We start from the raw sequence: 14,062 nt of genomic DNA on the forward strand, positions 1-14,062 counted from the left end.
GATCAGAAATATTGTAAGGTTCTGTACACCACAGTGATAATACTGTTTGAATGGCAGGAGTAGAATTGTAGAATGGTCTGGGTTGGAAGGGACTTTAAAGTTTATCGAGTTCCAACCCCCCTGCCATGGGCAGGGACACCTTCCACTAGACTAGGTTGCTAGTGTAGACAGTGTTGCTAGAGTAAATAGTAGAATAGTCAGTATCAAGGTCTGGTATGGCAAACAAAAGAGGGAATACCAGGTGAGTCCTTTGTAGGTTTTGAATTCCACTTCACAGTAAGTATCAGTGATCAGTAAGGTATCTGATTCCCCATGCTAGGACCCAGGAGGAGAAACCCAGACCCATGCCTTAGTACATGACTCAGCTTACCACATGAAAAGTATAATAGAGTATTTCTGTGTTCTCTTCAGGCATCACAGGTGCTTGCAAACAACTCTGACTTTTGTGCTTGTTTCAAGAATTACCTACAAAATAGCATATCTAAAGGACATACTTCACATGCAAAGCAGTGTAAAAATAATTTGTGGACTCATAATGCAATGTTATTCCTTCACAAGAAACCACATCTTAAAACTTGAGGGTTGTACTCTGTCATAAGAACAAAACATTAGTAGAAACAGTTCCGATGAAAATGCAATTCTTTTTAAAAGGGAATGAAAGCTAAAACCCAACTAAATAAAAATAAACATTATTGGTTTAAAAAAATAATCAGGTAACAACCAACCAGCTGTTTGGATTTTTACTGAGTCTCAGTTTATGTACAGCTGGTCTGTGGAAAGGAATTGTGGTAGAGTTGGTTTCATTCATCTTACAGCCCCAGGTGAGCAGTATGTCAAGTCTCCTCATGCAGACAGACTCAGAAGATCCAGCTCACTAAAAGAATCTGTACTGGCATGCTTGGAACCCAAATACACCTTCTGTAGAATTTATGGGTAAGACCTGTGACAACATTGGTAATAACATCCTTTACCTTACCCAGACTTCTTTCATATAAAGTTGCAAATAGAACTGCTGCTCGTCTCAAAAGCAAGCCCTGATCAGTCTTACGATCACTGTCTATCAGCACCAGTATTCACGGCCCCTCAGAGGGCTTGATCCGCTAACAGCTCTGGTAGCATTGGTCCAGCACTTTCAAAAGGCAATACTTCTAGAGAAATTCTCCTGCCTCAGTGTTAGTTATGCAGAACAAATGACTCACATCAGCACCATCAAAACCACATGAACAGTAATGGTGAAGAATAGAAATCACGGAATCCTAGTAGACTTGCACTGGACAGCCAGGTTCATGGCCTTTCCCAGATATCACGTACTCAGATGAAGTTCAAAATTGCAATTGCACTGCCTGCTTTTTCCTGTATTTTTTTAATTGGCTGAAATCCTCTCACCTGCCTGTAAAGAAAATGAGCCTGGTCTTTCTTAGCCTCTTTATTACTCTTATAATAACAGTAAGTTATAATAACAGGAAGTTCCTGCTGTTAGTTGGTTTCAGCAAAACTGACTGTGGCTCCCCCACAACAATTTTGCGTACTAGGGACTTCTCTCAGAAATGCAGATTCTTACATCAAAACAGACTAATTCAAACTCTTTTTACAGAATAAAAATGTAAGTGCAAAATAGACATAAAAAATTGTATTGAGTTTGCATGGCAAGGTTTTGGTACTGGGGGTGCCTACAGGGGTGGCTTCTGTGAGATGCCAGAAGCTTCCCCTATGTCTGATGGAGCCAGTGCCAGCTGGCTCCAAGACAGACCCACCGCTGGCCAAGGCCAAGCCCATCAGTGGCAGTGCCTCTGGGCTAACATATTTAAGAAGGGGGAAAAGTTGCTGTGCAACAGCAGCAACAGCAGCAGCGGTCAGAAGATAAGAGTGAGAGCATGAGAGGAACAACTCTGCAGACACCAGGGTCAGTGAATAAGGAGCAGGAGGCGGTGCTCCAGGTGCTGGAGAAGACCATGGTGAGGCAGGCTGTGCCCCTGCAGCCCATGGAGGTTAACAGTGGAGCAGATACCCACCTGCAGCCCATGGAGGACCCCACACCAGAGCAGGTGGATGCCCAAAGGAGGCTGTGACCCCGTGGGAAGCCCACACTGGAGCAGGGTCCTGGCAGGACCTGTGTCCCCATGGAGAAAGGAGCCCAGGCTGGAGCAGGTTTGCTGGCAGGACTTGTGACCCCATGGGGGACCTACGCTGGAGCAGTGTGTGGAGAGCTGCAGCCTGTGGGAAGAACTCACGCTGGAGAAGTTCATAGAAGACTCCCCTGTGTGGGAGGGACCTCATGCTGGAGCAGGGAAAATGTGCGAGGAATTCTCCCCCCAAGGAGAGTGGAGCAGCAGAAACAAGGTGTGATGAACTGACTGCCACCACCATTCCCCATCACCCTGTCCTGCCGGTGGGGAGGAGGCAGAAAAAACTGGGAGTAAAGTTAAGCCCAGGAAGGAGGGAGGAGTGGGAGGGAAGGTGTTTTAAGATTTGGTTTTATTTCTCATTATCCTACTCTGATTTGAGTGGTAATAAATTAAATCTTCCCCAAAGTCAATTCTGTTTTGCCCGAGTCAGTAGCTGGTGAATGATCTCCCTGTCCTTACCCTGATCCATAAGCCTTTCCTTATATTTTCTCTTCCCTGTCAAGCAGAGGAGGGGAGTGATAGAGTGGCTTTGGTGGGCACCTGGTGTCCAGCTAGGGTCAAACCAGCACAAGAATATAGTTTTTTTTGATGACGTACCATTGACTGAAGGGAAACAAAATAAAGATATTCAAAAAGGTCAGGCATTCTGGCAGATACAGCAAAGCCTTCTAAAGACAGACTGAGGTTAATAAAGCTTAAAAAAAATTACATAAGGATTTAATCTATACTCTGAAGTCCAAAGCTATTCCTTGGGTTCTGATACTAATAAGCTTCTCTGCTTACAGATTTATCTTGAATCCAACAGCAGATAAAAATTTATTTGACTCTGCTGTAATCAATATATCAATATTTATAATTCTGCTATTCAATTTTTGCCTAGTAGGCAAGCTTTTATACAACATGTTCACCATCACCACTGCTTATTTATTCAGTAAGAAGCTAATATTGCTTGAGGAATCTTCCTTCCTCTTTCCACTTTACTGATTAATTGGGAATCCCTCAAGAGTTACATATGGACTGTTCCACAAAGTCTCTTGGAATAAGAAACTTAGTTATTGGGAGAGGGGATTGGTTTCAGGGTTTTTTTACTTGTTTTTAAACAGTGAAAAGAACAGTTCAATTCATTTAAAGCGTAGTCTATTGGCAATTCCCACAAGAGCAAACCGTTTTGTTCAGTAGGACGAATCCTAAGAAAGGACAGACACAATGACCAATACACCTATCATTATCATTTGCTAAAAGGAACTGTATATGCAACGTTCAGTTCTTCTGCTCGATAATTCTTTAAGAAAAATGTCTCTATGCAGTTCCTCCACATGAAATTCTGAAATTCCTTTCAAAATAACAAACAGCAGAAAATATTTTAACATTTTCCCAACTGTGGAATTTATTTATAATGCAAGCAAATGCAACGCTTCATTCTATAAATACATTGACTATAATTCAACAGAGGACTGAAATGGGTATACTGGATCTTGGGCAGAAACTCAGTAACTGTCACCTAAGATTGCAGGGATCCATCCCCACACTTTCCTTGTACAGTCTCCTGCCACATAAACAGAAGACGACTGAGTTCTCCAAATATTCAGAGCTGTACTCCTGCACAAGTCCAGAGCTGTTCTGCGTTATAAGCAGCATAGTGCCTACTTCACACTAAATCACCTTGTTGATTCTAGGTGAGGTGACTACCAAGTCAGCAGGGAGGAACAAGAAATCAGTGCTAGGCAAGAGTCTTAATTTCCTGCAGTCAGTAATGAAGTGTGTTAATTACCTATGTTACGTCCTGTGAACTGCTGATCAGAGGTTCTTTCCATTAATAGCACAGGGAATCTCCACTTTAATATTGCTTGCTAGATCAGGGGTGGGAGGGGTTTGCAACTAAAACATTTATGTTAGGTATTGAAGATAGACAGCCTATATAATGAGGCACTAACGTCACTGAAAGAGAGTGTTCACCTCCATGAGAAAGTTCCGGACTCTGGGTCCAAAATGTACATGTAATGTACATGTAATGTAAGTGATACACCTAATACCCAAGAGGGGACTGGGATTTCAGATACAACTTATAACCTCATTAATTCCTGCTGACCAGCTGTAGCCAGCTTCTTGTCAAATGTGCTTGCTAGATTCCATTCACGCTCCAGTTTGAAGCAGAATAACTGTCTAGCCCAAAACCAATACAGAAAACCAGGATTCCTCCTCAAGGCTTAAGAGGGATCTGCAGTTTTTAAACAAATAAATCTTTTCTGGATCTTTTTTGTTTTAACCTGCATTTGTATCAGTGCTAAACAAAATGCACAAATCCATTAACACCACAGGTCTATTCTTTTTAATCTGTCCAAGATCACCAGAAAAAGTATCAGGAGAAAAATAAATCTATGGCTGAAAAATTAAAACATACTCACCTAAGTCTCAACACAATGCACAATGTATACTTCTAACTCTGTTGCCAAAATGTGTCTCTTAAAATAAATGCCAGAAATTTATTTTTTCTACCACAAAAAATATAAATCTAATATATTCGGTTATTTATCAAGGTAAGGAAATGCTATGTTGTTACTTAAAACTACCGAAATGTTTTAAGTGCCCCAGAAATAAGTCTCATGCACATAATTCCATGCTTCTGCATTCCGTAGGAATAAGACAGTCTGCATTTCCTTTTCTGCTACTAGAGGATCACACAAATGAAGGATTTCATGAAGATTTTGGATTTGGTTTTAAATGAGTCTTCCAAAGTGTCAGTATGTGTGGCTCTTGGTTCAATTGACAAATACTTTCTAACTGCACTCAAAAAGGACTGAAATAAGCTGTTTATACTAAATTTACAAGATCCAAAATTAAAAAAAAAAAAAAAAAGCCCAAAACCCAAACAAAAGCAAACCCTGAAAAAACATCAAAAGAAAAAAAACCCCACACCAACTTTTAAAATCAGAAGTATATGCTATTGGGCAAATTAACATTGACCAGGTACCTTTCTGCTATTTTAAGATTCACTAAAATGATTTCTTAAGGTTGCTCAAATGCTCGGTTGCCTTGCAAAGTTTTTAAATTCTGATAACAGTTAAAAAAAAAAAGGCTTTATGTAAGATATGAGATACACCTGTTTTATTTATTGTTCAGTCATTACTAGGCATTGGGCTCAAACACTTAAACATGGCAATTACAGTAGATACAAGACCAAATAAAACTATTACAATTGTTTTATAACCCATTCTAGAAGTATTGAAAATGGGCATGAGGCAAATTCCAGACACATTATCACTTAGATTTTATTTACTTACATATATCACATCAAATTTCAGATGTTAAGAGTTTATATTTCCTTGTAACAAAATGCAATGTAAAAGCAAGATGACCTTATCAAAATAATTGTTATTACTCTATATGCAGCATTAGGTTATTATAAAAATAAAAAAGTTTTATAAACAATGATAAAAACGTAGAAGCTGGTATATTAAAACTTTTTACATTTTCACTAAAACGGCAAGTTTCAAGATGACAAGGAAAAAATGCAGGCAGTGTTAGGACTTACAAAGGCATTATGAAGAGGTGTACACAGTGCATTGCAAATCTGCAGGTGTACAAATGTTATCTACTGCTCTGAACAGTCAGAAAGTCACCGAATTTACAGACATATGCTATTGATTTTTTAGCGGTCTAATTAGGAGGTTCTACTAGTTATCATTAGAACCACCTCAGATCTTCAACGATCCTTAAAAATGAACAACCAGTTCGAAAAGTGCTAGAGGATACCGAATGGCGTACCCTAAGTTTGCCCTGATATTGTATTCTTCCATAGACATCAGCTTATAGACACAGTAGACAACTGATTAGACACTGTAGATGGACTTTTCAATTAATGCATGTCAATTGTTCTTATTTTACCTGTGTTTTGTATTAAATGAAAGAGAAGTGTTTGAAAGCAAGTCATGTGTGATCTATGCTGCATACCTGTGGGTATTACAGCTTCAGATAAGCAGAAACTCTTGCCACATACACAACGACTGGGGTGGATGTTTCCCAACTCTTAACTCATATGCCAGCATATAAAAAGAAAGGTTTGTTGCCAATGGCAGCTCCAAAGCACTCCTCTTGTTCTCCTAGGCTGAGCTAAATGAAAAGTACCATTAGAGAACAGAGATGGCTTTTGCTTTATCAAATTGAACAAAACTGTACAAATATTGAATGTGAGGGAAGAATACAAATCAGCAAAGGGCGGTTGGATCAGAAATATAAAACTGTATACAATTGACTTTCAAATTTGTCTCCTCTGTAGCCAGGCAATTAAAAGTCAAAGAAAAGAAACCATTTCAATTGCCCAGAGGCAAGCGCAGGCTCTACAGCAAGGAAATGAAAAGAATGAGAAGTAGTAGTTCTATTTGTCAGAGACACTCTGCCTGGAAAGGATTAAAAGCACTTTCCTCATTTGAGGAAAAGTGGGTATACCCAAAATGTCTCAGTCAAAATCTGCTTAGTCCAGCAGGATGTGTTTTCCCATGAAACTTCTTACCAAGAAGTTACTTTGGCAAGGCAGTCCGCTTTTCCAGGAAGTTTAGCAGCGAGCAGTGATTAAAAATACCACAGTTCCAATAACACCGGTCAGCCCTTCTACACAATGTCCTCAGTCTGTGGATTAGAGGGGTATCCTTGCCTGCTTTCAGCAGGAATCGTTTATTCTTTCCATACTTCCCTAGGACTATGCAACACCTCTCTAGCAGCAGTCATATTTCTTCCTTGGAATTTGTTCAATGGGTATAAAGACAAATTGTATACTTGCTATATGTGACTACCACTGATGTGTTGTAGGCTTGTCCAGGCAATTAAATATTGATCTTAATTTCTCCTTCACACCACATTAGTGGTAGGTACTAGTGAAGACCGTCAGAAAATCAATAAAAGAAAAAAAAAAAAAAAAGAGAACCACTATAAGAAATCACTTTTGCTAATAAAATTTTACATTTTGTTCCTAGCATATGTCAATACAGACAAAAAGCCAGAACAGCAAAATAGAGAGTGAGGGAAGAAGACAAGGGGGAACTGGTACTCCTTCCGCATAGTCAGTTTCTTGCTCAGTTTCCTAGTGGTTTGCCTTGTCTAGCAGGATGTTTGGCTTTCTCCACTAGAGTAAAACAAACATGTATTGAAGAGATGGGTACCAACTAAGAGGCACACAGCCACTGAATAGGTGGTTTGTATCACTGACATTGAAATTAGCTAAATTAGAGCTGGTCCCATTTGCTTTCCACATAAGGTAAAATAAATTAAAGAAATTATATATATATATATATATGCTGAAACTCCTACATTTCCTTCCACAGAGTAATAGGTAGACTTCAAAGACTTTTAAAATGAAAAACTGAAGTTTACTTTTCCTTCTACATTCTTAGCAAGCATATCTGACTACATTACATTTGTAGCTGGAAAAGCTCCATTTTCAGAAAGAAGATGCAGATAAATATAATTACTTGGGCATTAATAAAGATTTCTAGACATAAGCTCTGAATAATGTAACCTGACATAATGGACATAGAAATACAAATTAATGATTTCAGCTCTAACCCAGTAAAGCAGTGTAAGCTATTGTTAAATGTCAAGCTTTTCAACTCTTTTGTGAATCACTTTTGATCAAAAACTATGACAGATTACACCTCTACAACAGTCCTGCTTACTTATGTAGATTAGTTCCTTTTCTTAAATTGCCTTAACTGGAGGTAAGGCTTTAAAAACAACACAAATGGACATCACTTTTTTCTGTGCACTCTGTTATAGTGACCCATCAAGAGGAATTAATCTGTGCTGTTCTAAAAACATACAAAGAAACAAATCATCCATGCTGAAAAAAAACCCACATTTAAGCAGTTCTAAGCAACAGATGGGATTAGAGGGATTATAGAAAAGGTTACTCCTTAATATGAGTCATTTTAAAAAGACTGAACTCATCAGCCATTGAAGTAGTTTCCATTCAATCCATAAAATATATAAAGTGGGCATAGATAGAGAACATCTTAATTTACAACTGGAAAAGACTTCTTAAAATTTGAAAACTGCTTAACTTCTATGCAAGTATTGAGTAACTAAGAATGTGTATCTCATCCTACATGTTAATTCTCTCTCTTTGTCTTTTTTCTCAAGGTTTTCTACTCTCAGTTTCAAAATCTCTGCAGAAGGTAGATGAAGATATGTTGCTAACCACATTAGGAAAAACTTTGCGAAATGGAGATACAACTGGGAACAGAGGAGCTATACCTTTGCTAAAGCGTTATAAGACTGAAGACAGTAGTGTTTTGGATGAAGAAGATGACAGAAACGTGAAGTTTTTGGTGAGTTTTCAGTTTTATGTTTTGGCTTAATCGTAAAACAAATATTCTCTTTATAGCCCTTTAGAAAACGTACAAGGATTTAAAGCAACAACCTGGTGAATATATAAAAAATAGCATACTATAGTCAAGAATAAATTTTCAACTGTAAGAATATAATTCCAACATTTTAAATGTGTTGGACAGTTGAATAAAAGAAATCTGATTTTTTACAGAATTATGTGTACCCAAAACTTGAGGAGGAAAAACCCTGTATTTATATTTGATTCAGCATGTCCCTATATGCATCAACAGGTTTTTAACTTCACCAAATACAAGACTCATTATTTTCTCTCATTCCTTACCATAAAACCATTGCAGCCAAAGATGTAAAGCAATTAACTACTTTTAAACATTCTTATTAGATATGATTTTAAATCATCTTGAAATATAAATCACTTGCACTGCTAAGTATAAAGTATAAAAAGTCAAGTACAAAAAGTGACCACAACTGACTTTATTTACTGCTACTCTTGTTTTCCCTTAAAATAGGACACAGGCTCCAGACATGATTTCTTAAATCATGTTATGTCAATCAACTTAAGTAGAAAGCAACTACCTTATCTTGCACTGAAGGGAGCCATGGCTTTCCCAGCTGACACTGAAATTCGAAACATTGAATCAATACAGCAAAGAGAGACTGCAGATGAAGAAAATTTGCCTAAATTCCCTATAGGAAGAAGAGATTTTGATGGTAAAGATAATTTTTGTGTAAAATGAAAATATTTCATTCTCATAAAGTATGCCTATACGGGAATTTGATAAAGATTCATTTAGAAACTTCATGTCTATTGTGTTCAGTGCACGGGAGAGGAAGTATTTGTTAAGCTTGTTCAATTAGTATTTCCAGAGGCCATAAAGAATTCTAGATCTTTGATATTTTAAACTTCCAGATATTTTTTTTTCTCTGTAGTGCTCAGGTGTATGCTGGGAAGAGTCTATCGACCTTGTTGGCAAGTCTGAAAACTTCTGACCTACACCACCTTCTTTGAAGACCAAACATTTTATTATGAGTTTAATGTAACTTGAAGTTACTGTGTTTCAGTGTGGCTATACATATGCATCCAAAAATGCTTTCCCATAGCATTGTAGAAGGAGAAGTAATTCATTATCAAAAAAGAACATAGCTGTAACTACTAACAATGTATTGTTATCAAAAAATAAAAGACTTCCGCATAATCTAGGCTTGTAATTAATTGTCTAATATTACACACAAGCTCCTTCCATGTATTTTAGTATGAAAGGAAGCAGTTCATTAATTTCACCCTTTTCTTGCAAATCTGAACCAGCCAACATACCATATATGTCGAACAAAACCTTATAGTCGAAAAAAGTGAGTTAATTTTGCCTGACCAGCAATCAACTTATTCTTGCTCGCAGTTTTGCTGTGTTTTCTTTTTCCACCAGTTTTGCTGTCTAATTCCTTCTGAGGATTGTTTGAAGTCTTAGGTCTTTTAGCAATTTTTTGCAAAGACAGTTCGCTTTCCTTATCGCAGATTACTTTGTCATTATTCAAATCCATCTGTTCATTCTTGGAGTTCTCACTTCTTGGCTGACAACTCAGCTTTCCCATTTCTGTGTAACTTCTAGTCTGGTGAACATTTTCAGAAATAGTTCCAAGCACTGGTACATCAAGACAGGAATTCATACCTTCTGTCATGTAAGAATATCAAAAACATATGTGAAGAAATAAAAAGTTACCTGGGATTATTCATTCTTTTTCTATCAGCGGACTGCCTGTGTGTTTTTTTAAATCAAAACTAGTGCTTTATCTGTAAAACAAAACTATGCTGGTCATTGCAGTTACATATGCTAAGTGTTCCTAAGTGTATTGACAATTTAAAATGACATTGCTCAAAAACATGTAATAGCAACTAACTTAGGGATTTGGATTTATAATATTAAGGTATTGGAAAATATGATTAAAGAGCTTATAAGTTATATATATGATATGGTTTAGGGTGGAGTAAAAAATGTTTTCCCTTTTTAATGGCAAAAGATATAATTTAGCTTTCTTTTGTAAAGTAAGAAGAAACTTTTTCATAATATATGTAAAATGTATCAATTTTTTAACCAAGACAGCATCAATGCATATTTTTTTGAAACAGATTTATATTTCCAAAGCATTAACATTACAGTTTTGATGCTAAGACAGTTAACTGATCATAGCTTACAGACAGCAATGAGATGTCTTTTTTTTTTTTCTTGAAAACTCATTTGTACTTGAGTTTTACTAAAGCCTGGTTTGATAACACTTGATATATTAACTATCACATTTACTTATTCAATCCTACTACAGCTTACCTGTGAGATATCCAGCTTTTAAATGTTGCTTTGGTGCAGGATGCATGCAGGTTGGAATTCGGCTACTGCTGAGGAAATGCTGATCCTTTGTTTCACTCAACTCATTTTTATATGTACATGCAAACTGAGATTTGATTGAAGATGGTTTCATCTGCAAATAACAATCTGGTATTAGCTTTAATTGTTTACAAAAGTAAAAGACAACACCTGCAAGATTAGTGAAATAATAAGTTTCCCCATTCTTCTTCCTTGAAAACTTTTTAGACCACATAAATACCAGAAAAATGAGTACACTCATGTAAAAAATATTTATGAAGTACTTATTTACAAAGTGTAAAGCCTTTCAAGAATATTTATAAAAGTCCTAAAACAATTTTTTTCACCTCTTTCAGAAAGTTACACATTAACTTTTAAAGCTTCAAGCTAAGATTTTCTGTCAAATTTAGCCCCCTCTTTCAGTAGACTGCAGATTCTAGACTCCGCCACTTTGAGTAGTTGTCCTAGCTGCTACGGTCAATTATCATACTTCTACGGGTCATCACCTTTGATTTGTCAGTTCATAAATGCCAAGTATATGACAAGTCTCACCACTTAACCAATTTATATGGAGGTAAGCATAACAGCAACACTGAAAAGTAATGATAAGGAATATAAACTAAGCTTCAATATACTTATACCTAAAATTGGAATATAAAGTATTATTTCAGATCTTTCTTTGGCAAATTTCAGATTTCCCATTTACTCACAAAATAAAGCCATTCCGTCTTTGAATGCCAATGCCTAATTCCACATTTGTCAAAACATACCCATACAGTGTAAGCTGCCAGAAACCTACAATAGTAAAAAGCACTGTTGTATCTGGTTGTGCATGCTCATGTCCACCTTCTAGTCTTGGAAGCAGGGAACCTAGTCTCAGCACAGGTAAATCAAAATATTGGGCTCAATGACAGAAAAAATATTTCAATATATTAAATATATCCATATTTAATGAATCCATGTTTACAGGTCAAACTTCCTCAGTTTACACTTAAATTACAGCTTCACAACAGCTTGGAATTTCAGGGTCAAGCTTTGTAATTTCTGACCAGTTTATCACAAATGCTATAGACTCTGCAAAATATATTCTACTCTCATTCCCACTGGATTATACAAAATCTGTTGAAAGGTACAGCACAGAAGAGATAATTACAATATATTACTTTTTTTAGCTAATAATTCTATTATAACATCACAGATTAAGTCATATTTGAGCTGAACAGGTGCTACATACAAATATCAGGAAAAAGCTAAAGCAAGAAACGTCACAAAAAAATATTAGTGTATATATAGATAGATAAAAGGAATGATTTGTCAAGTATGAGGTTACAGCCACTTTTCTGCTGATTAAAAATTTTGTATTATGCAAGTCTATTTTTCCTCTTAACACAAGCATGTTTAAATTTTGCAGTTCAGGTTTGACCCTTATAGATATGTTTTTCTTCTAACTCAAAACCTCAGATTTAGACAGAATGAAAGAAAATAATATGTTCCCAGAAACTTCCTTTCCCAGGGGCCTTCATCCACAAAACCCAGTCACAATTTACACCACTTTCATCAAATACTGGGTTTGTTCATAATAAGATAACAGACTAACTTTTTATCATTGACATGCAAGCTAAGTGTCTCTTCTTCTTCCTGATACTGCAGTTGACTAGGTGAACACACCTAGTCTTTTCGGAAAAAAAGTAACCCATTTATTTACAGAAATGTAGTTCCTTCTGACTTAATATATCTGTACATATATAGTATTACCTTAAACCTCAGTATTCCCTTCTAGAGTTAAAAAGATCCAGTTGTCCATCCCTCCCAAACAGCCTGAGAAAGAAAGGTGGATTCATCAGGAGGAACTAGCCAGCCTGACTCAGCAATTCTAATCTTTTCCAAGTGTTAATCTACTCTGTACTTAAAACATTTCCTGTAAGGTAAGACTATATACATAGATATTTACAAGGTTTTGTGTGCTTTAAGTTTGTGCCTTAGCTCAATGAGTCATTAAGTGTATGTCATTAACTTTATACTCTTTTCAGAAAATGTTTTGAAGGCTAGAGAAGCCATATACAGAATAAGCTTAAAAAAAATTTAAGTAATTAAAAATGCAACTCTAATCCAATTTAAACCTAATCAACATCCTATTATATAATTACAATATTCAGACTATATGGGCTTACATTTTCTTTAATGTTACTGTAATATTAAAAAAAAAATATTCCTTTATTTGCTGTTTCTGAAACACTTCACCTTAATCCTTTAAAATTCCCTCAATTCTTAATTACTGTTCAGCAAGTGACAGACATAAAAAATTACACAATAATGTGCACAGGGTTCTATCACATATTCCTATTGCAAGAGGCAAATAACTTACTATTTGTGCTGAGCTGATGATCAACACAGCACAACAGCCATCAAACTTGAGCAAGAAAGCCTGACAGTTACCATTCTATAACCAATAAATCCAGTTATGTCTGGCGGTTTCTTTTTACCACCCCCATTCAACACTTCAATAATTCAGTTTGTGGGGATTTGAATATGTGAAGTCAAAAGGACAGAAATCTAGCTTAAATACAGAAAACTTGCAGCACAAACCCATCTGCCTGTTTCAACTTCACTGAAGCTTGAAATATGCCTCAAAACTTCACTCTACTGCACCACACACCAGTTAGCCATTTGCAAACAGTATACAAAGCTCTACCAAATATGACTGTTTCAGATGATGTTAGTACTAATCTAGAGGGTACATATAAATCACGAGTGCAAGACTGAATTTGTTGAAGCAGTCAAACTTCCCAGCTAGTCTAGGAATGTATATTTGCCAGTAAACACAAGTGAATGACACTGAGTGAAATAGCAGTAAGTAATTTTAGGAGGCTGAAGGCAGAACACAAAAGAGCACAAGTCTAGCGCTGAATTAAAAAGTAGAGTTTCACTGGAATGTTTTTAAAGAAAAAAAAAAGAAAAAAAAAGGAGGAACTTAAAGCTTGATTGGAGTACACATAATAAAGCCTATCAACAGCTTGAAATAGCTTTCAGAAATTAGAGGTTTTTTATATTAAATTTCCTGAAATCCACTGCTTTGAGGGGACCCAGCTCTGGGAGAGCAAAAAGATGTTGGGAGCTCAATTTGCTAACCAAGTAGTTGCACACAAATGGCGTACAATGAATTCAGACTTAATATCCCCTCTCCTATTCACAAGCAAGCGGGATGCTGCTGTTATTCCTATACAAAGAAAGAAGTTCTGC

General features: G+C 36.5%; 2 protein-coding genes across 4 annotated transcripts in view; one reads left to right on the forward strand and one right to left on the reverse strand.

The window, feature by feature from the left end:
• Nucleotides 1–5,218: 5,218 nt before the first annotated feature.
• The window catches only part of PARPBP (PARP1 binding protein), a 61,600-nt gene continuing 52,756 nt past the window's right edge, over nucleotides 5,219–14,062 (reverse strand). The window contains exons 10-11 of one of the 3 annotated variants that reach the window (XM_055807507.1): nucleotides 10,787–10,937; nucleotides 5,219–10,132 (exon numbers count right to left, since the gene is read on the reverse strand). In XM_055807507.1, coding sequence (XP_055663482.1) covers nucleotides 9,801–10,132; nucleotides 10,787–10,937 — 483 coding nt within the window. In that variant the 3' untranslated portion in view covers nucleotides 5,219–9,800. The other 2 variants (XM_055807506.1, XM_055807508.1) reach the window with 2 other exon arrangements.
• PMCH (pro-melanin concentrating hormone) lies at nucleotides 8,207–9,202 on the forward strand. Its single transcript, XM_027784032.2, has 2 exons — nucleotides 8,207–8,446; nucleotides 8,975–9,202. Exons 1-2 carry the CDS (start codon nucleotides 8,207–8,209, stop codon nucleotides 9,200–9,202), a joined length of 468 nt encoding a protein of 155 aa, XP_027639833.2.

The sequence above is a fragment of the Falco peregrinus genome, chromosome 6, assembly GCF_023634155.1.
Source record: "Falco peregrinus isolate bFalPer1 chromosome 6, bFalPer1.pri, whole genome shotgun sequence".
Classification (NCBI taxonomy): Eukaryota; Metazoa; Chordata; class Aves; order Falconiformes; family Falconidae; genus Falco; species Falco peregrinus.

Bases quoted from the DNA above. Each gene is read 5' to 3' on its own strand.
- PMCH (XM_027784032.2), top strand. From the start codon at position 8,207: ATGTGTATCTCATCCTACATGTTAATTCTCTCTCTTTGTCTTTTTTCT. The intron at 8,447-8,974 runs GTGAGTTTTCAG...CCCTTAAAATAG, and splicing joins ACAGAAACGTGAAGTTTTTG to GACACAGGCTCCAGACATGA.